Below are 26372 nucleotides of genomic sequence, written 5' to 3'. Positions count from 1 at the left end.
TGTATCGTAAGGATCGGTCACTATGACAATGGCCGCTGCATTGTTTGTCTATACATTTGATGTTTACTTTTTAAGAACTTTGTGACTACATTTATATTTATTCCTGAAGTAATGTTTCCATGAATGAACCAGATTTACTGGGATTAATAATCAATTTACGTTCCCATCACACTGACAAGTATCTGTAGAAATGGGTATACCATTCAGAGAATATTGAGATTAGAAGGCAATGAATTTGGGTATATATTTTGTCTCCTTAAATGGATAGAAGTCACAATCGCTTCTCGGCCTTTTGGCTAAGATCAAGTGTAATGGATAGAAGTCAGAATAAATGGTAGGAGGTAAACGGGTTTTTGTTGAAGAAATCTAAATGCATCAAAATGATGTGTTCTTAAACCGAGTGTGAAGTGTTAGTACTTACTTCAAATGTAACTGCAGTCAAGCAAAATTTGGGGAAAATTATATCCCTATTACTCAGAGAGACTACCACCACTCATAGAGGGTAAATTAAAATGTGTCGCTACAGCAGGCTCACCCACACGGGCAGCGACTGCCAGCGGGGTCTCTGCTCTTTCCAGCACGTCAAAATGGCGGCGGGAGCACCCTCAAGGAACTCAAATTGGGTTCCTTTTCAATGTCCTTTGAATTTGGGGAACAAAAAGCAGGCAGAAGGAGTACCATCTGGGTGACGGGCCTCGCTACCCCAGAAGCATGGGCAGGGGCATTGCCAGGCTGGGGGAAAAGGGCTCTTAGGCAGCGCGGCTTTCACGTTCCTTACCACTACTTCCGAGGTAAGCCCGCGCCGTCGCTGCCCTTGGAGAAAATCTATCAGATGCTCTCCTCAACTCTCTGAGCTGATCTCTGCCTGCAACTGAACTGGTCCAGCAGACCCCCCTCCGAAGGCATGGTTTCGTCTGGACATTTTTTCAGGGCCCCTCCGGAAACTAGTGGAGCCCTGGTGGCGCAGTGGCTGCTTAAGCGTCGCGCTGCTAACTCCAGTTCAGCAGTTTGAACCCACCGTTTGTTCCACCAAGAGAAGGCCGCCTGCTCCCATAAAGAGCTAGTCTGGAACCCCACAGGCGCAGTTCTACCCTGTTCTGTAGGGGTCACTGAGTTGGCATCGGCTGGATGGCAGGGAGTTTGGTTTTGGTTAAGGTGTCACCAAGAGAACTTGTCCGCAGCCGTCCGGTGCACTCAGCTTACACTCTGCTTTTGTTGGTCAGAAACCTGTGTGGGGGTGCTGGAATCCAGGAGCAATACTTTTTAAATTACCTTCTTGTCCTCTCAAACTACTATATAATTTCATTCAATCTGCATGAGGCCTTTTAATTTTTTTAAAAAGCCAATAACTTCTAGTCTTCATTTCAGGGGACTTTCTTTTAGTCTCTTGAACAAACATCACCAACAGACTCCAAAGCGTCTTTTATAGCTGGTTTGTCTAACCCAATATCGACTCGAGGCCCTATGGATCTGCATGTGGCTTTCCGGTTTTCCAATGCGGTACAGGGCCTTCTGAAACAAGGGCTCCTTGAGCCAGGGCCTGTGGAGGGCTAGCCTTGGGAGTTCTCTGGAGCGAATGCTGGGAGGAGGAAAGGTAAGTTAAGCCAGTCTTTCCTTCCTCCCTTCTGGTCACTAACCCCCACTCATCTGTGAGTTTGTATCAATCGAGGTTGCGACAACGGGATCAAGCGTAAGAAACTGGGAGGATGGTGCAGGGCTGGCACCGTTGTACATGGTATCACTCTGCGTCGGAACTGATTCCATGGTACCTAACGCAACACGTCACGGGGTTACCACCAACCAACCCACTGTTCTGGGTGCCAACTCTGTACGGTTCCCCAGGCGGTAAATCTTCATGGGAGCAGACAGCTTCTTTAAGCAGCAGCGGGTGGGCTTTGATAGCTGCTGACCTTGCCATCAGCTGTCCATGACTTAGCTTATTATGAAACCCAGGGGCCACTCCTTGCCCTCCTTGTATCTTGCTCCCTACCCACCCCCCAAGCGTCTCTGCATCTAGTTCTTCCCTGAAGCCCGTTCCTCCGTGGGTTCCGTGCATTGCCGGTGCCCACAGCTTCAGTTCCTGTCTCTCTCCGCCTCCTGACTTGGGCAGGGCCTCAGTAACAGGATTGAGTCTACGTGTGGCCATCGCCTTGGTTCCAGCTCTCAGTTGCTATACGGCTAATAGAAGAAACACTGCTCAGTCCTGGCCTTCTTCATGACAGCTGGCTGTGGGAGTCCATTGCTGTGCTGGCTCCCTATTTCCCAAACGTGAGGTCTTTTTTCTAGCAACTGCTCTTTCCTGTTGCCCTAGCCAAGGAAGTGCGCCCAGGCTTCGCCATCCTTGCTCCTCGTCCTTGGAGCGGTCGGTGGGGAGACCCCTGCCAGCTGTCTAACAGCGGTGATCGCTGAGCTGACTCCGACCCATGGCTACCTGTGTGGCGGAGCAGAGCTGGGCTCCTCTGGAACCACAGCCAATGCCCAGACCTTTCTGCTGGGGAACCTCTGGGTGGAGCTGGTTAGTCACCAAGTGCCCAGGCAGTGTCTGCAGCAGGCCGGGTCTGTGGGTGCCTCAAGTCACGCGCCTCCAGTGAGCTGACCCCTACTTCTAGCCACCCTCTAGGACAGGGGAGGACTGCCCCCGTGCGCTCCCGCGACTGTTACTCTTTACAGGAGTAGAAAGATGGGTGTAGAAAGCTCTCTTGCTTGGACTGCTTCCATCCTGTCCCTACAGCATCTTCACACAGAATCAACTCCTGCAAACCAAAACAGGTTCTACTGGTCCCTCACTCAGAACCCTCAGCCTCCCATTCACAAGAGAAAGTGCCAGTCTTCACAGTGGCTGGCAGGGTCCTCTACCTTGCCAACTACCTTCTGCGTTGTAGCTGGGGGCCTTGGCGCGCCCCTGCCACGCGCCCTCATTTCCTTTAGGTCTTTACTCAAGTGCTGAGTTCTCAGTGATGACTTCTCTGGATGTTTTACCTAAAACGGTCCATCCTTTTGTTCCCCCTCCACATGTACACGTTTTATACAGATAGCAGTGATTTATAATGTCTCTCTCCTCCAGGGGGCAGGCTTGTTAGACAAACACAGGTCTGGTTATGATTTCCCGGGGGCCCTCAGGGCAGGAGAAGGGGAACGCAGTGGGGCTGGTGTGCACTGCAGGGGCACCCGGGAGGGCAGGCTCCACAGTGTGGCCTCAGTTCCCAATATGTACTTCCTGCCACCAAAATGGCACTCCCCACCCCCACCCCCCCGCCACGGCCTACCCAGCAGGCCTTGCTGTTTTGGCTGGGAACTTCAGGGCAGGGTGACCTTCCGGATCTCACCAGAATAAGCTGCTTCTCCTTTTGTAATACCACAGACCCCAACTCATTCACTCAACCCCGCTATGGTGATCACGTGAAGATTCCTATACAACCCAGTCTGCCGCCTAAACTCAGGGCTGCAGCTGGATGGGCAGACACCAGGCTTTCATCTGCACGTGCCCAGTACCTCACAGAGCCACCAAAGCTAACCAGAGTCCATGCCACCTCACAGTAACCCTACAGGACAGGGAGGACTGCCCTGTGGGTCTCTGAGACAGTCACTCTTCACAGGAGCAGAAAACCCCATCTTTCTCCCATGGAGCTGGTGATTGTTTCAAACTGCTGACCTTGTGATTAGTGCCCAGTGAGTAACCATTACGTACCACGGCTCCTGGGCAGAGTAAGGCAGCATGTCAATACTTGCTAAACTGACTGAAAAATTATTTTCACTTTAAAATGTCAAGTATTCTAAAGAATGAAAGAATATGTGTATATAAGCATATATATCACAGCAGTAGGTAAAGATAGTTTCCCTACTATGGCAGACTGGACATAGCAACTCAACAAAAATGATTTCCATCTATCGGAATTAAAATTATTTTCAACTTTAAAAATATAGTTTGAAATGTAATTCACATCTCATCCATTTCAATAGTTCTATCAGAACAAAGAGTTGTGTAATCACCACAATCAATTTTAACAGGTGGCTTTTTTATAGTGATTAGGTAAGATTCAGGCTAGACTTAGAGAGCCACAGGGAGCCCCCGGGGTGCAGTGCGTGGGTGGGCATGGAAACCCTAAGGGGTTCTGCCCTCTCAGATCACTATGCGTCAGAATTGCACACACACAGACTGACCAGAACAAGCAACAATACAGTTTCACTATCCTTCATGTCCTCGTCTCCAAGGCCTTTTGAAGCCCCCTTGTAATGCACGCCTTTTCCCCATCGCTGGCAATGGCATCTGCTGACGGTGCACTGCAGTCTGAATTGTGGAGAGCTGTGGTCAAGAAATCCTTGCTGACTCTGCACTAAATAGGATGTGCATCACAGTGGCCTCATTTCGTATTTACTTAGTGGTTGAGAAGAGACATACAGACCACACTCCACGTCCACAGTGCCTCCCCATGGGCACTGCAAGTGCGGGGTGCAGCCGTTTCCACTGCCCCTCGGGTTCCTCCCCAATATTCCAGTTGCTGTTGTCTGTTTGGTCCCATGTGGACAGTTTGTCAAGGACACCGTGCTCAAGGCCGGTGTGGGGTAGCAGTTAAGTTCAACCACTGCGTGGTTTGACAGAGCTGTCAGGGGGTATCACTGGCCTCAAGTTTAAATCTGAGTCCGGCAATGGTTTCAGGGATTCCCCTGACTTCCAGGGTTCCAAAAGGCCCTTCCCCATTGGTGTAACGCTGTATTGAGCTTTCAGTGAAAGTTTCGCTAAGCAGTGTTCCCAATCAAAGAAATGGAAACCTGCTCCCACTGGGTTGATTGGCTCACAGTCAGCCCAGAGGGCAGAGTTGCCCTGCCCTGTGGGTTTCCAAGGCTGGGACTGCACCGCAGCAGAAAGTACGTGCCCTCCTTCTCCAGAGTCCCCCAGGTTGACGTTGTGGTTGGGAGCACCAGATTTAGGTCCAACTCATTTCTCTGTGACCCCGAACCCCACCCCCAAAGCATCAGCATGCCCATTCCTCCCTGGGCTCCCTGCTTCTGTTTGTCAGGAGTCGCTGCCCTTTCCCTTTGGTTTTGGGCTGATGAGGCCCAGTTGGACCGAAGAGCACATTCTATCTCTAGGATTTGCTTCAGTCTCACGGTAGAAAGTTATCTCAGAGCAGTCATCTTGAGGGGGTTCCTTCAGCCTCTTTCTGGTCATGGTCTTAACTTTTAAAAAAATGTCTTTGATGTTTCTTTAAACCCAACACACACACACGGGCACTAGCTAGTCTGGCCTCACGTTAGACCTCTGGGTCTCTTCCTGTCTGTCTGCTGCCCCTGAGGGCAGAGTTTCTCTGAGATGGCTGCTCACAAGCTGTTAAGACCCCAGACGCTGCTCACCCAACAAAGGTATAGTAACAAGTTTCAAAAATAATTTCATAAAACCAGAGTCACACTGGTAACCTATGAACATAATCCCCAACAGTAACTAATTGGGGTCAACTAAAGATGAACCTACAGCCCGTGACATAATGAACTCAGGCCCACTTTTTAAAGGACGGGGTTCTCATTATAATTACCTTTCAGAAATGAATGTCTGGTTGTGCTGTCCCTCAAAAACACCACCGGGGCCTGGCTTTAGGCATGTGGTCAGAAGTGGGCTGGGACCTGATAGCCAGAGAACAAGTTCAGGGCACATCTGTGTGTGCCGACTGGCTGAGGGCGATGGTGGGAGGAGACTGTCCACGAGCTTACAAGCAAATGTACAGGACACAAAGAACCCAGGGGAGATGGCTGACCGGTGGTGTACACAGCACGTGTTGCACCGTCACTTGCCTGGCGCTGACCTCACCCCACACGCAACGTGCCAAAGCCCAGCGACAGGTTCCATCGAAACCTTCCAAACGAGAGGCTCTCAGTAGTCACTGTCAGCTTATCACAGCCCTTCAGATGGCTGGCATTTCAGGGTGTTTGTTCCCTTTATCTTTTCTGCAGACCAGGGTCATGCTTCCCCTCTTAATTAAGTTTTAGAAATTGTATTTATTTAAAATGTCCTACCTATTCTTCATTGCCCAAACAAGCCTGCATCCTCTCCTACCTTAGGGTCAACCAGTTCTGGGGTGACTCAAGTCTGCTCTGGTTAGTGCTGGCTGCCTCTGCATTAGTCCCTCTCTAAGTCTTTCCGAACCTCCAGCGGAATCACTGGTACACCCCAGGTTCCCTGAGTAAGGAAGAATGCATTTCTTCTATTGGATTATTTCAAGAGGAGCTGACTGCCTAAAACTCCAATTCCAACGACCCAGAGCCCTGCAGCACGCTCCCCTTTTCATAGCGTGCCCTTGGGTGCTGTTCATTCATGTACCTTCATATCAGGGCTCCTTCAGGGCAACATGATCTGTGCTGCCTGAGATGCCCACCCCTCTCTCACACACACACAGAAGCTAGCAGCGAGGGCTCTGTGCACCTTGGGGAAAAAACAACTGTGTCGTGCACATGCTACTTGTATTAAAAGGCGGTAACAAGATCTGGGGAAGTCAGCTACTAATTTCAGTCACTGCACTTTAATTATTATTGGCATTACACCCTTGACCATTACGCCCGCAGAGCCAGGGACAATGAAAGCAAACCAAGCACGCTGTCCTCTAAGAGGGCCTCCCAGTCTGGGGCTCGGCCTCTCCAGGGAGTTCCACCCTGCACGGACTCTGAGCCAGAGCCTAGCATTTTAAAGCAAGAACAACATCGGAGGTGAGCGGGAACTCCTAGAATGTGTGGGGGCTGGGCGAGACATCTGCCAGGGTACGGCTGGTACCTGGGCTGGTTGGAGGGGAGCTGTAGCCCCAAACTCACAGCTTAGAATACACACCAGCACTGAATTTCTCTTCTAGAAATCCCCCGACAATTCTCAGTAGAACCCTGAAAATACACGTCATGCCCTCCCAAAATCACCACTACTCATCACACCCCCCCCCCCATTTCATTCCAGATTAACTTCAAAGGACAGGCTTTAATTAAAAAAAAAACAAAACAACCAAACCTCAGTGCCTGTGAAATGATTCTGCAGAGAAGAGCAGATTCCAGAACCTTCCAGACCACAGCTAGAAATCAACATTACGTAACAGCAGAAAACAAGTCACACATTGAAGACCAACCTGAGAGACAAGCCATTAAGAATTAAAAAGCTCAGAAGCAGTTTTTTCTTCCCCAGAGGAAAAATGCCATACTTGGTTCAAGGACAATTTTATCAGTGCGCATCTGGAAAGAGATGAGATCTAGTTCGGGCCAGGTGGGTGGCTTCATTGAATATTCACTCAAATATTTAAATCAGGGAGATTTCACAATGGAAATGCATGTCTGTTCATGGTCATTGGAAAAGTTCCATTATCTCGTCATTGAGGTTTTGCCCCACCTTTGTGAAGTCCCCCCCAGTCTGCCCGGTTTTCTATGAGCCTGCTGCAGAAGGGACCCTTTCGGAGGTCCCTCTGAGAGCTGCTCCCTTGATGCACAGCCGCTGTGTAGGCCAGAGTACACTGCACCTCAGGGTCGCTCCCCAGGCTTACATCTTTTGCCCATGGAGCGGTTGGTGGATCTGAACTGATCCACTATGCCACCAGGACTCCTCCTCCTTTATTGAGTCTAATTCCTCCATTCCCATGCCCCTTGCCAAAGTACAATGAAGACAATTCTGCTGACTTGCTACGTTTAGGAGGCTATGTTTATCTTCAAAAGAATGTCATCTTAGCAGACAGACTTTGGGCCTCTACTCAAGGCCTCCCTAAACACAAGAACACTTTGTTCTAATAACCTGGCACTCTTTGATACTCACCTTCCTGACACAATCACTGAAGACAAAATACGTGCATAGGCAAATGTGGTGGATGGTGCCTGGCTATCAAAAGATACAGCATCTAGGGTCTTAAAGGTTTGACATTAAACAATCAACTACCCAGCAGGGAAGCAAATAAACCCAAATGGAAGATGCACACCAACACTGGTATAGCTAAGAGCTCTCGACACATGGAATTCAGGACAGATAAAACCCTCAGGACCAGTAGTGGGAGTAGCGATATCTTGATTGGGGGGGGGGGGGATATCACTGGGAGTGAGAGGACCCATCACAAGGTTGGATATACAGCTAGCAGAAATGTGGGTGAAGGGAGACAATGTACAGTGTAAGACAAGAAATAACAATAATATATAATTGATCAAGGATACAGAAGGGTGGGGGAGGGAGGGGGAAAAAGAGGAGCTGATACCAAGGGCTCAAGTACAAAGAAAATGTTTTAGAAATGTTGATGGCAACACATGTACAAGTATACTTAATTTGAATGATGGATTGTCACACAAGATTTGTAACAGCCCCCCAAACAAAATGATTACTAAAAAGAAAAAGAATGCCATGTTTCAATGTGCTGACCTTTTCCCAGTGGCACACGAGTCATGTGACACAGACAGCAGGTGGTGGTTCTGTTCCATGCCATGCTCTTCACACCTTAGGGAGGACTTGAAACTCACACTGCCTCTGACCAGCTTCCCATGGGTTGGGACACACGAGTAAAGCAATCCAAGCAAAAGCTAGTAGTAGTGGGACTGCAGGGAGCTTCAGACCACACAGGCGGCTGAGGGATGTCACAGGAGCTAAACATCCTGAGTCACATACTGAAGCTGCTCATTTATTTGGGTAGCCTCCCAACGTGACATTTAAGGACACCTTCAGAAAACCATCTCTTCTAAGAGTTGTCCTCAAGAGTCATCCAAACCACTTACAAGGACTGAAGTAATTGGGTTTAGATTTTAACCAAATAACCAGCATTTGAAAAGTTGTGGAAGATGGAATAATGAGAATGGGATTCTTCATTTTCTGCAACCCCACCCCCTAGCTATGCAGAGACCTGTCTGCTGCTTGCTGCTTCCTCAGAAGGCCGCTGGACTCGGTGAGCCTGGATACCGCCCCGTTGCGAGTCTCTGCCCCATCATGGCCAAGATCCACACTCTGACAAGAAACGCCTTCTAGTCAAGTCTCTCCTGTTCCCTTGGTCCCCCATTTGTACTTCATACACCAAGTACTAACAAATCATTCTTCTGTAGAAATCAAGACCTTAATCTTGGGAATGATCCAATGCACATACCTGCCACTTTATCATTCTTAACGTATCTCACGTTACTCACTTGCTGTCAAGTTGAGCTCAACTCCTGGCCACCGTATAGGACTGAGTAGAACTGTGTGCCCCCTCCCCGCCCCGCCCATGGGTTTCCAGGACTGTAAAGCCTTATGGGAGTAGAAAACCTTTCAGCTCCCCTGTGGTGTGGCTGGTGGTTTCAAACTACTGACCTTGTGGTTAGCAGCCCAACTTAAACCCACTATACCAAAAGGGCTCCTTACTGCTACTATCTGGTCTACATTCACCCTTGTACTCTAAGCTGGGTAAGCAATTTGCCGTGTGTCCTTCAATGTGTGTTAATTTCATTTTAATGATTTATGCTTTTTATCAACCTCCAGAAGCATCGACATTGATATTAAATATAAATCTGAATGAAGACTGAAAGCACTAATTGATTTTGTGAAATTTTGCAGTTCTGATAATGTAAACATTCTATACGTGAAGCTTCCGAATGCTCATATGTAGACTGGCCACTCAAGGGCTGACGGGAGTCGAGCAAGCACTCGCTATGAGGCCGAGTAGGGTGCCAGGGTAGAGTCCGGACCCCAGCAAGGTGAATGAGCACACACAGGCACTGGTGACTCTGTCGGCCCCTTCGGAGTCGTGTGCTGCTGGGTAAATACAACGTGCTGTGTCGGGTCCAGACCACAGATGGCTCTTGGAAAGAATCCAGACCCTAACGGTCATCTGATATGCAATTCCACTTATATACGAGTAGGCAAATATGCAGAATAAATAAACCAGTGGACGGCCAAGGTGCAGCAGAAAAGGCAGTGATTGCCGGGTCAGGTTTCAGGGGTGCGTGTGATGAAAATACTCTAATCTAAATAGGGTGGCGCGATTCTGTAAGTATGCCGAAATCCACTGATTTACACACTTCAGGAGAATTTTAAGGTGCGTGACATATATCTCTCAAAGCAGTTTTTAAAATTCTTTAGAGTGTGAGAAAAAGTTGGAAACGTCCATGACAGGTAGCACCAGCCTTAGGATGTCTACTACTCACAGTGAACCCAGGAAGCGGAGGCACTCACCGTCCATGAGGAGCCAGTGGCCTGTGAGGACCCAGATGAGGACAAGCATGACGGACAGGGAAAAGGACAGCAGCTCCGCAGCAGTGAAGCGCCCACAGCAGCCGAAGGAAATTCTGGAAAACACACGGCATGCACTGAGCCCCTCGGCTTCTGACAGGCAGACGCCCCGTGCAGTGCCCGCAGCCCCAGGTCCCCACGCCTCTTTGGAGCACGCTACAGAAAATGCAGAGGCATCACACTTCCAGATTCACATGAAAATGGACTCCAAACGAGTGTTTACAGCTTTCCAGTGACAATATAAACTTAAAAATATGTATTTTGTTTTTAAATATTTTTCAAGGTCAACAGTATGGACTGTCTCAATCACATGACAACCCTGAAAAGGAGAAATCAGGCTCGCTTTTCTGGGGGTAAAAGTGGTGCTCAGAGAATTTATTAACAGGACTTTGGGAACCGGCACTCATTCAATGCTATCAATTCTAAACCCCTGCTTTGAGACATCCTATTACACTAAATCCTGAAATACTCGTTTCTCATCCAGTTTAGTATAAAAAAAACTTATTAGTTATTTCTTCAGTGTTAATAACACTCCTGACCTATAAATGGAAGCAGGTCAATGAAATGTGCATCACAATATAAACTTTGGGAAAAAATTAAGAAAGTTAATAATTCAATTCATTTATCAAAGATAAAGATCGATGGGGTGGTAAATCTATTCAGTCCTCACTAATTCCTGAGAAAACCAGCTGTCTGTCCCACGTGCACAGAGCCCCCTCCTGTTCACAGCAGTGGCGTGAGGCCTTAGGTGTGGCTCTGGGGGTTTAAGCTCTGTGAGGAGGGTCCAAGGCCCGTCAGCCAAGAGGAAACACAAACAAGACGGCTTGCGTGCAACCAGTTCCCACGGCTCATTAACTCACTAGGTAAAGTCAGAAAGAGCACACCTCTTTCTGAAATGCCCATCTTCCAGTGACCCTAGCAGGAAGCATAGTAGCGTGATTCTGACTTCCTGAAAGTTGTTTCCATCTCCTCTGCCATGGGAAGGTGGCAAATGGACGCATGCTCTTCTAGTCTGAAACTTCCACCACCTCACTTCCCGTGTTGTCGATTCCAGACCTTCAGACTGCTGATGTTGTGAGCCGGTATGAGAGAGAGGCTTACACAGGCCTAACTTTGAAGACAACCCCACTTACTTACTTGTTCTGAGGTGAGCAGGGTCTTGTTAAATACTGGCACATCGGGAGGAGAAGGAACGCAAACGCTATTGTTGCAAGAACTGGAGACAAGAAAACAAGGTCAATTTAATTTGAACCAACCGGGAGGGGAGAAGGCATGATTTAAATTTAACCATTCCTGGAATATAGCCTCTGGACAAGTAGATACAATTTAACAGGTGAAGAAAACCATTTTCCTTTAGCATGAAAGAAATTGGTTCTTTAAAAAAACAAAAGGAGGCGCTTGGTTGGAAGAATCAGAAAAAAATGAGAGGGTGTGTATGTTTTATATATTCCCATGCTCTCTTAGGTTGGAAATAGATTAGAGAGCTGACTGCCAAATTACCTTCATCAGCTATTAACCCTTTCTTTTCAGAAACCTTGGTAGGGTGTGTCAACCAGCCCATTCACAAAACTGGACCACCTGGTACCCTACAAGTGTCGCTGCAGCCAAAGCAGTATTGCCCTGCTGTCAGCCCACGCACAGGCTCTGTCAAGTCCCTGGCCTGCCTTCCTTTCAGACTGTGTTGGCAGGTCTGAGCACCTAGGCCTCTCTCAGGTGTCCTTTTCTCAAATTGGTCAAAGGTAGGGAGTGGGGAGAAGTAAAGAAAAGGCTGGGCTGACGCAAGAAAAACTTGCAATGGTCTGGTATAAAGCCTTTAGTTCTGAAGGACAATAAACAGAGTAAACACATTTCCTTTTAGGTGAATTAAGACTAGATAGAGAAACTCATTTACCTGCTGTACATATTGTAAAAACTACTTGAACTGAGTCAAAGAAGAAGAACATTACTAGGAGAGAGACAGATGCTCCAATTGGAAGGAACAGGGCCTGGGTGGAGTCAATAGTTTGGATACCTGAAAGAGAGAAAACAGGACACATGAGCCTCTGACCATGCTAACGGGCCCTTGATATACCTAAATTTATATACATTTACATACATAAAGTCATTAAGCTGCGAGGAGTGCCTTCATTATAGTAGGTGCTGCAGAGACTAACTGAATGGCTACTTCCTGGTGCCAAAGAAGTAATGCGGCAAGTTAGTCCATTTGAACAGACATGTAGTCTTTGTATACAGGTCTGGAACCAGAGGTGGTTTTGGCCTACTGACTATAATAACTCATCAACTGTGGATCTAATGAATTCATATTCATTCTTTCCCATGGTTGCTAACAACGGAGGATTGATTTTCAGGAGAAGAAGAAAAGAGAAGAGCAAGTTAAAAAGCATTTATGGGAAGGTCTTAAGGAACCAGAATGGAGGATAAATGGGAGGAAAACAATCGTTTGGGATAAGAATGGGGTTTATCAAAGTGGTCTCAATTCTTGGCTGCTAATAAGGACCACCCAGGAGAGCTTTAAAATATATTGTCTACCTTCAACCCGAGACCAATTAAGTTAAAATCTGGGGGTTAAACTCAGCATTAGTATGCATGACACCTAACATAAAACCCAAATCCTTACAACTCAACCAGTCAGCAGCATCAAGCACGTGGAGAAGAGAGTGAAGTTATCAAGGACTTCATTTTATTTGGCTGCACACTTAACATGCCTGGAAGCAGCAACCAGGCAATCCAATAGGACACTGCGCTGGGCAAACTGCTACAAAAGATCTCCATCTAGTGTGAAGAAGCAGAGATGTCCCCTTGAGGACTTAGCCACGGTATTTTCAGTCTCCTCAAAGGCATGTGCAAGCTGGACAAGGAACAGAACTGAAAAAGAACCAATGCTTTTGAATGATGGTGTTGGCAAAGAACATCACCAAAAGGTCCAGCCAGAACGCTCCTTTGAGGTGAGGGTGGATGGACACACTGGCTGCAACAATGAGCTCCAATGGGAATGGCTTTGAGGATGGCATTCAAGAACAAGGACAGGCTAAAAACTCCCCACAAGGGTTTATTGTGCATCCAGTGTGAGAACCACTGACAGAGTATTTGGTGAGAAAGCAAATATCACAAACGGAGAATCACTGCATGAGGAAATGAAAAGTAGCTACCACATATACTCAAGTAGAAGCCGACCCACCTATCAGCCGAGGCATCGAATTTAGCACAAAAAACGCATTAAAAATGTGCTGAAAATCTCTGCTTATACATGAGCATGTACGGTATTTTGCCTGCCCAAATTTCCAAAAGTGAAAAGAACCAAGACATGCACCCAGGAGTCACTACAGATAAATCACCCGTGGCGACTGGACAATAGTGTAAGACAACTGGCCCCGTGGGTGTCCGAGGTCATAGCTCTCGACGGAGGCAGCCGGCCCCAGGAAGACATTAGGAATAAGCGCTCCTTTTCATGTCACCAACCTCCAAGAACATAATGAGCACAAGGGGTTGAAGTCACTCTTCCTTAACTTGACCTGCTCCCCAAAAGCTATGTGGGGTGAGATGATTTTATATATATATATAAATATATATATTTCCATAGAAGTGCGTAAGGGCCAAGTAGATGAGTCAAATAGTTTAAGAAAAGTGATTGAGGTTGGGGCAAAAGATCTGGAGGACACTGTCTTGAATGGCAGTCAGGGCTCATTCAATGGGGGCGCAGGGACCACTGTGGGGGCAGGAGGGGGGGGCAGGGAAGATGCCTATCTGATGCAATAGTTCAAGAAAAAATAAAGATAAACAGGTACCTTTTACAAGAAAAAGCAATGGCTTCCCAGATACATGATTAGAATAAGCCAATTTAAAAATCTTTAAAAGCTATAAATCTTATACACATATACACCGCTTGTGTAAGACCACAGTGTACAGATAAACTACATTGGTGCAGAAAAGGCCGGTCTAGAACTAATACTATATAGCCAGGGATTTGTTTATAATAAATCTAAGTTTTTAAAACTCAGTCTGCAATTAAAATGTAAAACTGAATGCCAGAAGAAACTTCTAGAATATTAGGATGCAGTTTTGTTTTTTATTAAAGCACAGATTTTATAACCAGGAGTTATCAGACATTGTTGCTTCTATTGGTTTTATCGAAGGACCCAAGAGAGTTTACCAAACAGCAGCGAGGCCACTGGGCCAGGAAAGCTCCTTCACGTGGTAAGGTGCTCACTCAGAAGGGACACTACTTCCTGGAGGTGTGGAGAGAGCACGCCTGAAGGGGAAGGGGTTAACTGATGAGAGATTTTAGCCAAACTTATTCATATGCAGAGCATCATCCTATCACTTAGTCCAACTACTTTCTAACACACACACACACACACACACACACGAAAACTGAGCTCAAGACAATCATCATTAAACCTTTTGGAAGGAACCAGTAATACCTGAGACCTATGCACTTTTATGGACTATCAACCATTTGAGATGGAAAACTGCAGCATTTGCAAAGTTGGGAAGGCAGGAAGGGTTAAGCGAGGAAGATGTGGGTTCAGTGGGATTGCAATCCCATCTTGGCACATATTGTGTAGGAATAAACTGACTTGCTCTGTAATCCTTCACACAATTCACAGGAAAGGATTAAAGAAAAACAAAACATACGCCTAGAACCTTGCCAGCACCAGAACGCCCCCATCATCTCTCTCTCTCCCCTAAAACAATCAAACCACAATCCTTTGCGGTGACGCTCAAGCATCAATCCTTAAATATGAGTGTTCCGTTCTGTTATTTTTAACTCAGCATGTGTTTAATTAGATTTTTTTGAGGGGGGTGCCTAGTCTTCTTTCATTCAACTTTTTGAAAATCACTCCGGTCACATGTAGCTGTGCACTATTTTTTACTCAATGTGTTGTCATCTGGGTTGTTTTCAACTTTTTAATCATTACGAAGACTTCTTTGAGCATGCTTGTACCATGTGCCTCTACCTGTTGGGAATATAACTAAGTAGGCGTGAGACAGTCTGTGGCACTTGTTTTCACCTCTAGTATGGAATGCCAGACCGGTGAGAGGGTTCTCTCCACGCTGCTTCCTCACCAACACTTGGTATTGATTGTCAAGCTTTTTATGAGCTATTCTGGAAGGTCTAGGGGTATTTTTTCCTTACAGTGTTTACCTTAGTCTTGGTAGACTAGAGAAACAAATCCACAGAAACTCTTAAGCATACGAGAGAGTTTTGTCTAAAGGTTAAGTGTACATTAAGAAAGCGTACCAACCCAGAGCTGTCCAAGCCCCTAAGTCCAACATTAGCCCTTATGTCCGACACCGAGCTACAAAGTCCTCCTCAATATCATAAAACACACGCAATGATGGCGACTGCAGTAGGAAAGCCTAGTCAGTGAACATGTCAGCATCTCAGCGCTGGCAGAGGTCTCCACACGACTGCTCCAGCACCCAGGGCTGCATCGGGGTAGGTCCATGTGGCTTCTCCTCAGGGATGTCTGCGGGAAGTGAGCCTTGCCAGTTGAAGCAGGGAAATGACTAAGGCAGCTGCACCCTGGTACAACCGTCAGAGAGCAAGAGACCCCAAAACAAGAAAGACAAGGCTCACGGAGCCATTTTATCTCACCACCCTTCAATTAATCCCACATATGTTTATCAGCCAGAATGGCACAATAAACCTGGACTATCTCAGTGTTCACTGTCATTTTCCTGATTTCTAATGAGGCTAGTGCTATATTTCCTGGTAGGTCTGCTCAGCCTTCTGTTCTGGTGGTTGGAGTATCATTTCCAATATTCTGGTCAAATGCCCAAGGCCAACTGCCAAGGGGAAATATTCCTTTACAGAGGACAGTCCTCTGGCAGGGTGGGTTAAGCATTGGGCTGGTAAGTGGAAGCTGGGTGGTTTGAACCCCCCACCTCCTTCTGTACACATTTCTGACCTCAGAGCCCTCACAGTGCAGTTCTGCTCTGCCCTAAAAGGTCACTGTGCATCATCACGACTCAATGGCAGTGAATGGCGACACTTTTTCTTTCCCTGTCTTCTTCCCAGATTCCTTGGTTCTTACTATTTTGAAAGTTGGCACCTGAAACCAACCTTTCAAGAACCTCTATCCAGTCACTCCAAAACACTATTCTTGCCAAAGGCTTCACACTAAATCCATGACTTATTCTTCTTAGCAGTCCCTTCCCCAGTTTTTCCAACATTCAAGCTCTTTAGCACCTACACAGCACTTTCCTATTCACCCTCCTGAAGCGGGATACATGCATCCCATTCGCTACTCTGTTCCAAGAGGAAATGGAGTCCTTCTCCACAATTCAGGAGCGGCGTCTCTGTGATGGCCATGTCTTTCTTCGAGATTTTCCCTGGAAGTGGGTGACTGCATGCTATCCTAACCTGTCAGAAGAGGCTGGGGGCTTTTTAACATGATGCCTTTTGGTACATTGGGTCCAGAGCAGGAGTTGAAGAAATAAATGTATGCGGTTGAGGAGAATTTAGCACATCTTAAGAGGTAAAGAAATGACTATTTAAAAAGTATCTACTCGAGCTGAGGCACCTAATTTTACCACAAAAACTACATTTAAAATGTGCTGAAAAACTCGGCTTACATAGGAGTCTATATGGAAAATGCTTCACTTATTTTGAGTTTCTGATTAATGAGAAACAAACACCTGATTTTACAGGTAACTTCCTTCTATTCTGTGGACTGATGTTCACAGATTTCTCTGGGTTTTCTGGGCTAGAGATATTGCAATGCACAGCAGAGTCATACCTGGTTCGACTACATCATTTGTAGGTAGTCTACATTACTGAACTTTAAAAAAGGATTTTAAAGAGTACCAAAAATGTTGCTAAGAAGGCAAACTGTAATGTATAATTTAATCTGAAAATCAGATTCAGCCACTGGCTTTTTACCTTGTTTCTAATAAGTTACTAGGATGGTATTTTACTTTATACAAAGATCTGTGTCATAAGTTCAAGAGAAGACTCATTCTATTTAAATAATTCTACTGTACTTCTCTTTCCTACTTTGCACTACGGGGTGTCATTTTGTTAACAGAGAATCACAGTAAGCAGAGACACTGAAGCAGAAACCATGGGACCCCTTACCACTCAAGGTCCTCCGTGTCCACAATATACACATATCAGTGAGCTTACTTCGTGTGTGCCAGAAAGAACGGAGCTCCTGAGGTTTCCAATTTCTTGGCAGTAGACAGACCACCACGCCTGCCTTCGGAGGTGCCTCTGGGGACCCTGAACATACATCCTTGTAGTCACCAACTGAGCACACTAACCATGTACACCTCCTGGGGATGCCAACCTTCTCTTGGCTCCCTGGCATTTCTTCCTCATTAGTCTGCCCTGTAAATCATGGTCACCTCCCTAGGAACGTCCCTCCTAATGGGACCCATGGTTGCTCAGCCCTCACTGTGCCTCTCTCTCTCCCTCTCATAAATGGATGTCTATAAAGTTTACTCTGATGCACTGATAAAAACAAAAGTCCTTCCTGCCACCCAGTCGATTCTGACTCATACTGACCTTGAAGGGCAGCGTAGAACTCCTGTGGGTTTTCCAAGGTGGTAAATATGTATGAAAGCAGACAGCCTCGTCTTCCAAGTAGCTGATGAGTTACTAGTCACACGCCCAGCAGTTTGACCCCAGCTAGGAATCCACTACCCCAGTAGGGCCGCTGGATGGTGAGCAGTTGCTTACTTAGGAGGATTCTTAAGTTCCAGGTGATGTGCCATCTCTGTTACCAAAAACTCAACCCAAACTCACTGCCATCGAATCGATGTCACTCACAGCAACCTATATCACAAGGTAGAACTGCCCCTGTGAGTTTCCCAGACTATAAATCTTTCCAGAAGTAAAAAGCCCCATCTTTCTCTCTCAGAGCAGCTGGAGGTTTCGAACTGCTGACCTTGCAGTTAGCAGCTTAACACACAAAACCACTTTAATACCTTGGAGAGCACTGTGGCCCTGCCGCCTACATGACAACACCTTAGGTACCTACCAGCTCTTGCATTTTTCAAAACATCACAGAGTGTCAGTTACAGGGTAGGTTCCCAGGACACATCTTTCAACACTGGGCTACTAACAGGAAAGATGGCAGTTCAAACCCCTCAGTTGCTCTGTGGGAGAAAGATAGGCTCTCTGTTCCCATAAGGATTTACAGTCTCAGAAAAGTGGCTGTGAGTCAGAAAACTCGAGGGCAGTATTTTTTTTTAATTGTCAAATCTGGTTTCCTCATTTCAAATTTACTTTCTATCATGCACTTTCTACAATTCTATTGAGAAGTAATTTTTAGCATATGCTTTTCTTTTTTTTTTGGAGGGGGGGGCAGTGGCACGGAGAACATTTTCATCAACCCAGTAAGATTCTGCCTGCTCGTTCCTTGCCGCCCCTCGCCCCACACAGCTGTCATCAGTGCCATTTTGGAAATTTTGTAGAAGTGGAACCTTCAGCACACCATCTCTTGCGCCTGGCTTCTTTCTCTCAGCAGGATGTTGGGCGGCTCATGTGCCGGGACATTCCATCCTCCTTCCTGCTGGACAGTACTCCATTATGTAGCTAGATTATATTTCCTTTTATCCATTTGCTACGTTATGGACATTTATGACATAAAACAAAGCATTCTCACAAGGTCTTAAATATCAGAAGAGCTCATCAGTAATACTTAGTTTTAGAAGTAATTTCTAAGTCACTGAATGAATTGATGATCAACCCCACCAAAACACTTACACTAGATTATTATCTGTCAGCTTATGAATCCAAGCACCAAGTTATTTTATTAACTGAGGATCAGAAAGAATCAAATGAAGACAACTATACGTGTGACAATTAGCTGGCAATAAAATGTCTTACTATTGTTGGTGCTGTTGCCATTAAAAGACCCAGAAGAATTGTTGTTGTCTTTCTCCTTATCTTGATTTTCAAAGTCCATATTAAGGGATCTGTGGAAAGAAATGTCTAGGTAAGTTGTAGTTTTGCTTTAAGAAAGATGTAGGTCAGATAAGTACGTAATGCAATAATATTTTAAAATCCTAAGGCATGGGGGAGGGATATCTTTTTTGAACAACTCTGTAAAATAGTTCGTGTGGACACATTTAAAAACCAAACTAAATCATCTACATTCCTCTGGTAGGTCAAGTTCAAGAGTGTTTCTGACTGCAGGTAGGCATTCCATTCTGGTTGACTCTTGCTGCTGTATCTCTGGGCACATTCGTAATGACTTCCTTATGATATATGCCCTAGAAGGAGAAACACTGGGTCAAAGGACAGGTACAGTCTGGGGACTTTCACACCAAGGACATCTGCCAGACAGGTTGTTCCAATGCACTTGCTGGTGGCAGCCAGGGAGAGATCTCGTTTCTCTACATCTGCCAACTTCCATGCAGTGGCAGCAGCCACCCCGTGCCCCGTGGGCCAGCTCCACCTGAGCCCATCCCAGGTCTGGAATGCTAAAGGGTGAGGAGGAGAGATTCCCAAGGAGTTTACACTAAAGGCCAGGCAGATCAAGAATAAACAAGAAACACATGGAATATTTAGAAGAACTCATGCAAACCAGCGGGAAATGGAAGGTTTAGCATTTGAAACTTAGGTAAGGTGAGAAGGGGCGGGCCTCAATGGCTGGCCAAGTCTGCACCTGGAGCAACTAGTCACTGTCAGCCTCATCAGCAAAAGACTCCGCCGCTTCTGCATCTTAGTCCGTTCATTTCTTTTTGGTTCATTTGTTCATTGATTTTCCTTCTTGTTTAAATCCTTAGTCCACTTTCTTTTGGAGTGTCCCTTTAAAGAAGGTTTGTGTGTCCAAAAGACCTTCCTGTGACGATGGAAATGTATGCGCACTGACCAATCTTTGAGAGACACCTGCCACATGAGCACTGGAAGTGTGGCTAGTGTGACCAAGGAACCAAATTTTTATTTTTATTAACTCTGATTACAAGTTCTTAAGAGAAAACACAGGTATAAATCTTCATGCATTTGGATTTGACATGGATTCCAAGGGCAAAATATTGAACAATTTGGGAATGCACCGAGTCCTAAAACAAACAGCTTGATACCATCAAGTAGACGCCAATTCACACTGACTCTAAATAGGACAGGGTAGAACTGCCCCTGTGAGTTACAGGAGTTAGAAAGCTTTATCTGTCTCCCGAGTAGCGACTGTTGGGTTCAAACTGCTAACCTTGAGGTTGACAGCCCAATGCACAACCACTATGCCAAAGTGGCTGACATCCAGCCATTGCAGGAAGTGGCATATGATCAAGAACCAACAGGATTGAAGGAAGAATTCCAAGATGCACTGAAGTTATTAGTTTTTCAAAACAAGAGTCCAGGAAATGACAATACCAATTGAGATATTTCAAAAAATAAATGCAACACTGCAAACTCATCTGTGCCAAGGAATTTGGAAGACGGCTAGCTACCTGGCCGATCAGCTGGAAGAGAGCTGCATTTGTGTCCATTCCAAAAAAGAAATTCCTGAACAGTATCACTAATTGCAAACACAAATGTGTCTGAAGATCATTCAAAATTGGCTGCTGGGAACTGCCAGGAATTCAAGCACATTCAGAAGAGGATGTGAAGCAATGGACGATGATGTCACTGCCGTCAGATGGAGCCTGGCTGAAAGCAGAGTACCAGAAGGCTGGTTACCTGTGTGTACTGACTGTGCACAGGCACTTGTGTGGACTGTGGCAAACGGGCATTCCAGGACACTGAGCTGTGCTCACCTGGAGCCTGTACATAGAACAGGGGCCGTTGTTCAGACTGAAAGGATGACTCGTTTAAAATCAGGAAAGGTGTGCTTCACATTGTAAAGAAGAACATGGCATCAGGACTGGGGCAAAACTCATTAGCAACATGCAATATGCAGATGACATAACCTTGACTGCAGAACACAAAGGCTTCTGTATGGATTCTGCCTCAGCACAAAGAGAACAAAATCCTCACAACTGGATCAATAAGAGTATCACGATAAACGGAGAAAGTCGACGTTATCAAGGATTTCCTTTTACCTACATCAATAGTCAAGAAATCAAATGGTGTTATTGCACTGGGTAAATCTGCTGCCAAAAAAACTCTTTAAAGTGTGAAAAAGCGAAGATGTCACTTTGAGCACTATTAGTGCACCTTGACTTAAATTATGGTATTTCCAATGGTCTCATATGCATACAAAAGCAGGATAAGGAAGATGGGAGTGGCGATGTCTTGGCGAAAAATGAACAAAATCTATCATGGATGAAGATGAAGCAGAAGGCTCCTAAAAAGAAAGGATTGGTGAGACTTCCTCTCACATACATGGACAAATAAAGAGTAAGGACCAGTCTCAGGAGAAGGACTAACCCCCTCAATGAGACAGATTGCCACAATGGCTTGAAGTAATGGTCTCAGACACAAGAGAGCTTCAAAATGTTCATGGAAAAACATTACTTTCCCTCCTTTTTCTGCAAACTTTTTGAGCTCTTATTAGCAACTATTGAGAGGTTAGCAAAAAAAGACACGGCATTCGGTGGTACTCGGGGTCACTATGAGTTGGAAGTAACTCAGTGGCATGTAACAGCAATAAACTCTAGGGCTGGTGATGTATTTCATGAGAATCTGCCTGCTGTCACTGGGTCATGAGGACGACCCCCACCCCTTCCCCGGTAGGCATGGTTTGGATAAGGCATGTTAATTTTAATTGAGTTTTTCCAATGTAGTTATGAATGTAAGTACTATGTGTATTTATGCCTAATCTCAGAATCTGGTGCGAGCAGGGTAACGTGATAGGAAGCCACCTCTCTACCCTGGGGCTAGCTACTACAGATGGTCAGCTTCTGTGCTTTCCTATTAGACTGGGAAGTCACCTGGCACACCTCTTTGGTTTAACCCTAAACACAGCTGTTGAAAGTCTCTTTTGAGGTGGGTGTTGAGAGGAGTGTAAGAAGAGCCCCACTCTCTCAGTCATCAAGCAAACCCTGTAGGACAGGTAGAACTGTCCCTGTATGTTTCTGAGACTGTAATTCTACAGAAGTAGAAAATTCCATTTTTCTTCCTTGGAGTGGTTTCTAACGGTTAACTTTGTAATTAGCAGCCTCTTAACAGGGCAGGGCATCTGTCTGTATTTCTGGTGGAGCCCCTGAGCTTAAGGATGTCTAATATAAACCCATGCTTCTCCTAGTCCTGAGGCAAGCTGGGAAAGTTCTTCAAGGTGCACCTGGGATTCTCCACAGGCAGGAATTTCAATCTTGTCCAGCCCACATGAGTAACCATGAGTAACATGGTGCCCACTGCCAGTACTCAGCAGGTGTACCAGGCGGAGACCTAGCAGCCAGGACCTCCTCCAGAGATGCTCCCCTAGCGCCAGTGCCACACCAGCTCAGTGGGGAGGGAGGCATTCTGCTGCCTATAGGGAGCTTCCAATTTCGGGGAAGCAGTTTTTATTGGAAAGCAGTTTGATGCGATGCCACCGTGTGAATCAAAAGGTGCCGTAATTTATTCAACCCAAACTTCAATGCCTATTATGAGGATATGCTACGAGACTCAATGTTGCTGGCATCCTGTTTAGATGGTCTTTAAGATTGCCAGACCAAGAATAGTCACCATTTCCCAGAACAACTGTTTGACCTCTACAGGCCTTTAGAAAGTTACTTTTGAAAGTTGGGTGGTAGAAAAACTCCGCCAGGGTCAGGGTACTGGCCATTAGGTTTATAGCCTTAGAGGGAGCTTTGGCTCTGCTTTCTTTCTGGTCATTGCTGGACTTTTCTTTGGGCCCATTTTAATTTACTTTTCCTCATCACAATTTCTGAAACTTAGTAAATGCTCTGAAATCCTTACAAAAGAGCAAAGAAAGAAATATTACAATCTTAGAAAGCCAAATGAAACTCAGAACATTAGTTTACTGGAAATTACATTGTATCATCTCAATTTGAACTTTTCTGAGTACACTATGGATGTTGGAAAAAAGAAAGGGAAATTGGAATTTTAACCTAATATTGGAAGCCATCAAGTCCATCTGACTCACAGTAGAACTGACTCTTTGGGTTTGAGGTTGTGAATCTTTCTCCCTCGGAATGGCTGGTGGGTTTGAATTTTTGACCTTGTGGCTAGCAACTCAATGCATAATTCAGCATGGAAGTGTAATGGGTTAAGATTTGGGCTGCTAATTTTGAATTTGAGCAGTTCAAATGCACCAGCCACTTCAAGAGAGAAAGACGGGCCTCGTTCTCGTCCCATGAAGAGTGGTAGTCTCAGAGACCCACAGGGGCCGTTCGAGTCGGTCCGACAGGGGCACTAGGAGTCCAAACGGACCCCATGGCATGAAGGAAGGAGTTACTTGACTCAAGTCAAAACTACACGCGAACTTGGTTTGAAGCTAGAACACTCGAGAGTACTTTTTACAAATTTACACACAGTTGTAAATGTTCAAACTCGTTAAATATGAGCACAAGTAAAGCATTGCTCCCAGGGCTCCAGTTCATGCATGAATGGGATTATCCCAACCAAATGTGCTTCAGCATGTCGCTACAGTCTGTGCATGGCGGGAGACAAGACTAAGGTAAGTGTGTTATTGTTCGAACTTGTTTGGTTGCCTTCAAAAGAGAACAACTGCTCAGATCAAAACTCTGGTTTCCTAAGAGATTTGGCCAGTTCAAGAATAGGGCAGAGAAGTTAACTCAAAAAGTTATGCTCCATGCCACTGAGTCAGCTTTGGCTTCCAGTGACCCTCGGTGCAACCTAGCAATAAGACAAAAGCTGCATGGCAGATGGTTATGACCACTTTAAAAAAATTATTGGGGGCTCGTACAACTCTTACCACAATCCATCCATCCGTCCATTGTGTCAAGCACATTTGTACATCTGTTGCTGTCATCATTCTCAAAACATTTTCTTGAGCCCTTGGTATCAACACATTTTTTCCCCTCCTCCCCTCACGAACCCTTTATAATTTATAAATTATTATTTTTTCGCGCCTTACACTAACCAATGTTTCCCTTCACCCACGTTTCTGTTGTCAGTACCCCTGGGAGGGGGTTATATGTAGAGCATCATGATCGGTTCCCCCTTTCTCTTCCCACCTTGCTCTTCTGGTATCACTACTCTCATTATTGGTCCTGAGGGGGTCATCTGTCCTGGATGCCGTGTTTTCAGCTCTTATCGGTACCAGTGTACATCCTCTGGTCTAGCCAGATTTGTAAGGTAGAATTGGGGTCATGATAGTGGGTGGGGAGGAAGCATTAAAGAAGCAGAGGAAAGTTGTATGTTTCATTGTTGCTATACTGCACCCTGACTGGCTCGTCTCCTCCCTTAAAACCTTTCTGTAAGGGGATGTCCAACTGCCTACAGATGGACTTGGGTCTTCACTCCACGGTATGACCACTTTTATCTCTTTGGGATTCCCTAGAATCATCGCCAGATTTTCTTAAAGGACACAGGGTCACGATGGGGGCTGATTAAGTATGAAGACTGCACTGGGGAGGAAAAGGCTGGGAAAGTTGCATCAAGGAATTGTTTTTTTTCCATCAGGGCAATGCACAGGTTCATTCCTGGAGGGCAGCTCCTTGAGATCTTTACTGAGGAACCACATTACCCCAGTCACACCACAGCCCTGTTCTGGCCCCACAAGCTTTTTGTTCCTCAAACTAAAGATTAAAATTGCATACAATTAGACTAGCATTAGTCATGTGTGACCCACACAGAGAGTTGTAGTGGTTACCACGGTCTAATTCTGCAAGTCACTAGACTTGACTGGATCTGCCTGACTTTCAGTATCTAGTTTTATTTGGTTTATATTACTGCACTTGGAAATGTGAAAGCCTGATGGGAAATAACCAGTACCATTTATAAACCTTTTATTCTGTGTTTCATGATCTTCTCCTAATTTCCTGTTTTAAATAATTTAAATAAGGGGGGGGGGAATCAGAGGTTGTTGTTTTGTTTTTTTTTAATAAATCAGAGGTCTTAAGAACATATTTAAGTGATTGGACAGGTGGGAGGAGTAAGGCTAGTGGGATTCAGCCTGTACCCCCTGCCTGGAAGCCCAGGGAGGAGGAAGCTGCCATAGTAGATGGTGGCAACCCATCAAGGATGACTCCTGAGGGAAGCTGAGAATAGGAGATAGCGGTGAATGGGCCTGTAAGATGCTAAAGGTCATTGGAAAAGGGGCAGAACCTGCCACAGTGTGGTGGGTAAGCTACCTGAATAGGGTTTTGGGCTTTAAATCTCAAAAGCCTCCTGGGTCAGCCTCAGTCAGGTGCTATTTATGCATTAGGCTGTTAACCACAGGTCAGCAGTTTACACAACCTAGCTACTCCTCGGGAGGGAGAGGGAGGGAGGGAGAGGGAGAGGGAGAGGGAGAGGGAGAGGGAGAGGGGGGGGAGAGAGAGGGGGGGGAGAGAGAGGGGGGGGAGAGAGAGAGGGGGGAGAGAGAGGGGGGGGAGAGAGAGGGGGGGGAGAGAGAGGGGGGGGAGAGAGAGGGGGGGGAGAGAGAGGGGGGGGAGAGAGAGGGGGGGGAGAGAGAGAGAGAGAGAGAGAGAGAGAGAGAGAGAGAGAGAGAGACATCTCCATACAAAGATTTATGGAAACCCTATATGTTCACTAAGAATGAGACTCAACTTGATCAAGGGGGACTACAGGGCACCGTTTGGGGTCCCATCTGTTTCTAGCCAACCAAGCCTGACCTTTTAAAATGATTTTTCGTTTTGTTCCACATTTTTGTCCCACTATATCCAGGACTTTCTAATGTGATCCTTTTCAGAGTTGGTGGTGGTGGTGAATGAGCACCTTTTCTAGTAACTAGAATTTACCGTATATACTTGAGTATAAGCCACTCAAATGTCAGTTGAGGCACCTAATTTTAACACAAAAACTTCATTTAAAAGGAGCATATTAGTAGGTCCTGGATAGAGACAGATGGGATACCCTCCCCCCCCAAAGATAGACCTCAGTCATACTACACTTCAGGTCTGGGACTGAACTGACCCTGGTGGTAGAAAAACCAACCATTTAAGATCAAAAAGGGCAGCATCTACTTTAAGGCAAAGTTCAGAGGTTAGGAATAGGAACAGAAAGGAAATTGAGGGGCTTGCAATCAATGAGGTGGCATGAAGTGTGTGTGAAGTGTTCAATGTAAACCAACGGTCCGCTTGTCAACCTTCCCCCCGTATCCACACACACAGAAATGAGGATGGCAAGACTTTTACCGTGCATTCTGGACAT

General features: G+C 45.9%; 1 protein-coding gene across 1 annotated transcript in view; it reads right to left on the bottom strand.

Moving 5' to 3' along the window:
- The window catches only part of SPPL3 (signal peptide peptidase like 3), a 150861-nt gene that overhangs the window by 5209 nt on the left and 119280 nt on the right, over window positions 1-26372 (bottom strand). The window contains exons 3-6 of the mRNA XM_075533642.1: window positions 19035-19123; window positions 12090-12209; window positions 11336-11414; window positions 10142-10254 (exon numbers count right to left, since the gene is read on the bottom strand). Of these exons, the coding sequence (XP_075389757.1) occupies window positions 10142-10254; window positions 11336-11414; window positions 12090-12209; window positions 19035-19123 (401 nt within the window). The remainder of the gene's footprint in view (window positions 1-10141; window positions 10255-11335; window positions 11415-12089; window positions 12210-19034; window positions 19124-26372) is intronic.

Source organism: Tenrec ecaudatus, chromosome 16, assembly GCF_050624435.1.
Source record: "Tenrec ecaudatus isolate mTenEca1 chromosome 16, mTenEca1.hap1, whole genome shotgun sequence".
In the NCBI taxonomy this organism is placed as follows: domain Eukaryota; kingdom Metazoa; phylum Chordata; class Mammalia; order Afrosoricida; family Tenrecidae; genus Tenrec; species Tenrec ecaudatus.
Note: the sequence above shows the minus strand (reverse complement) of the source record. Positions and strands in the feature narration are given on the sequence as shown.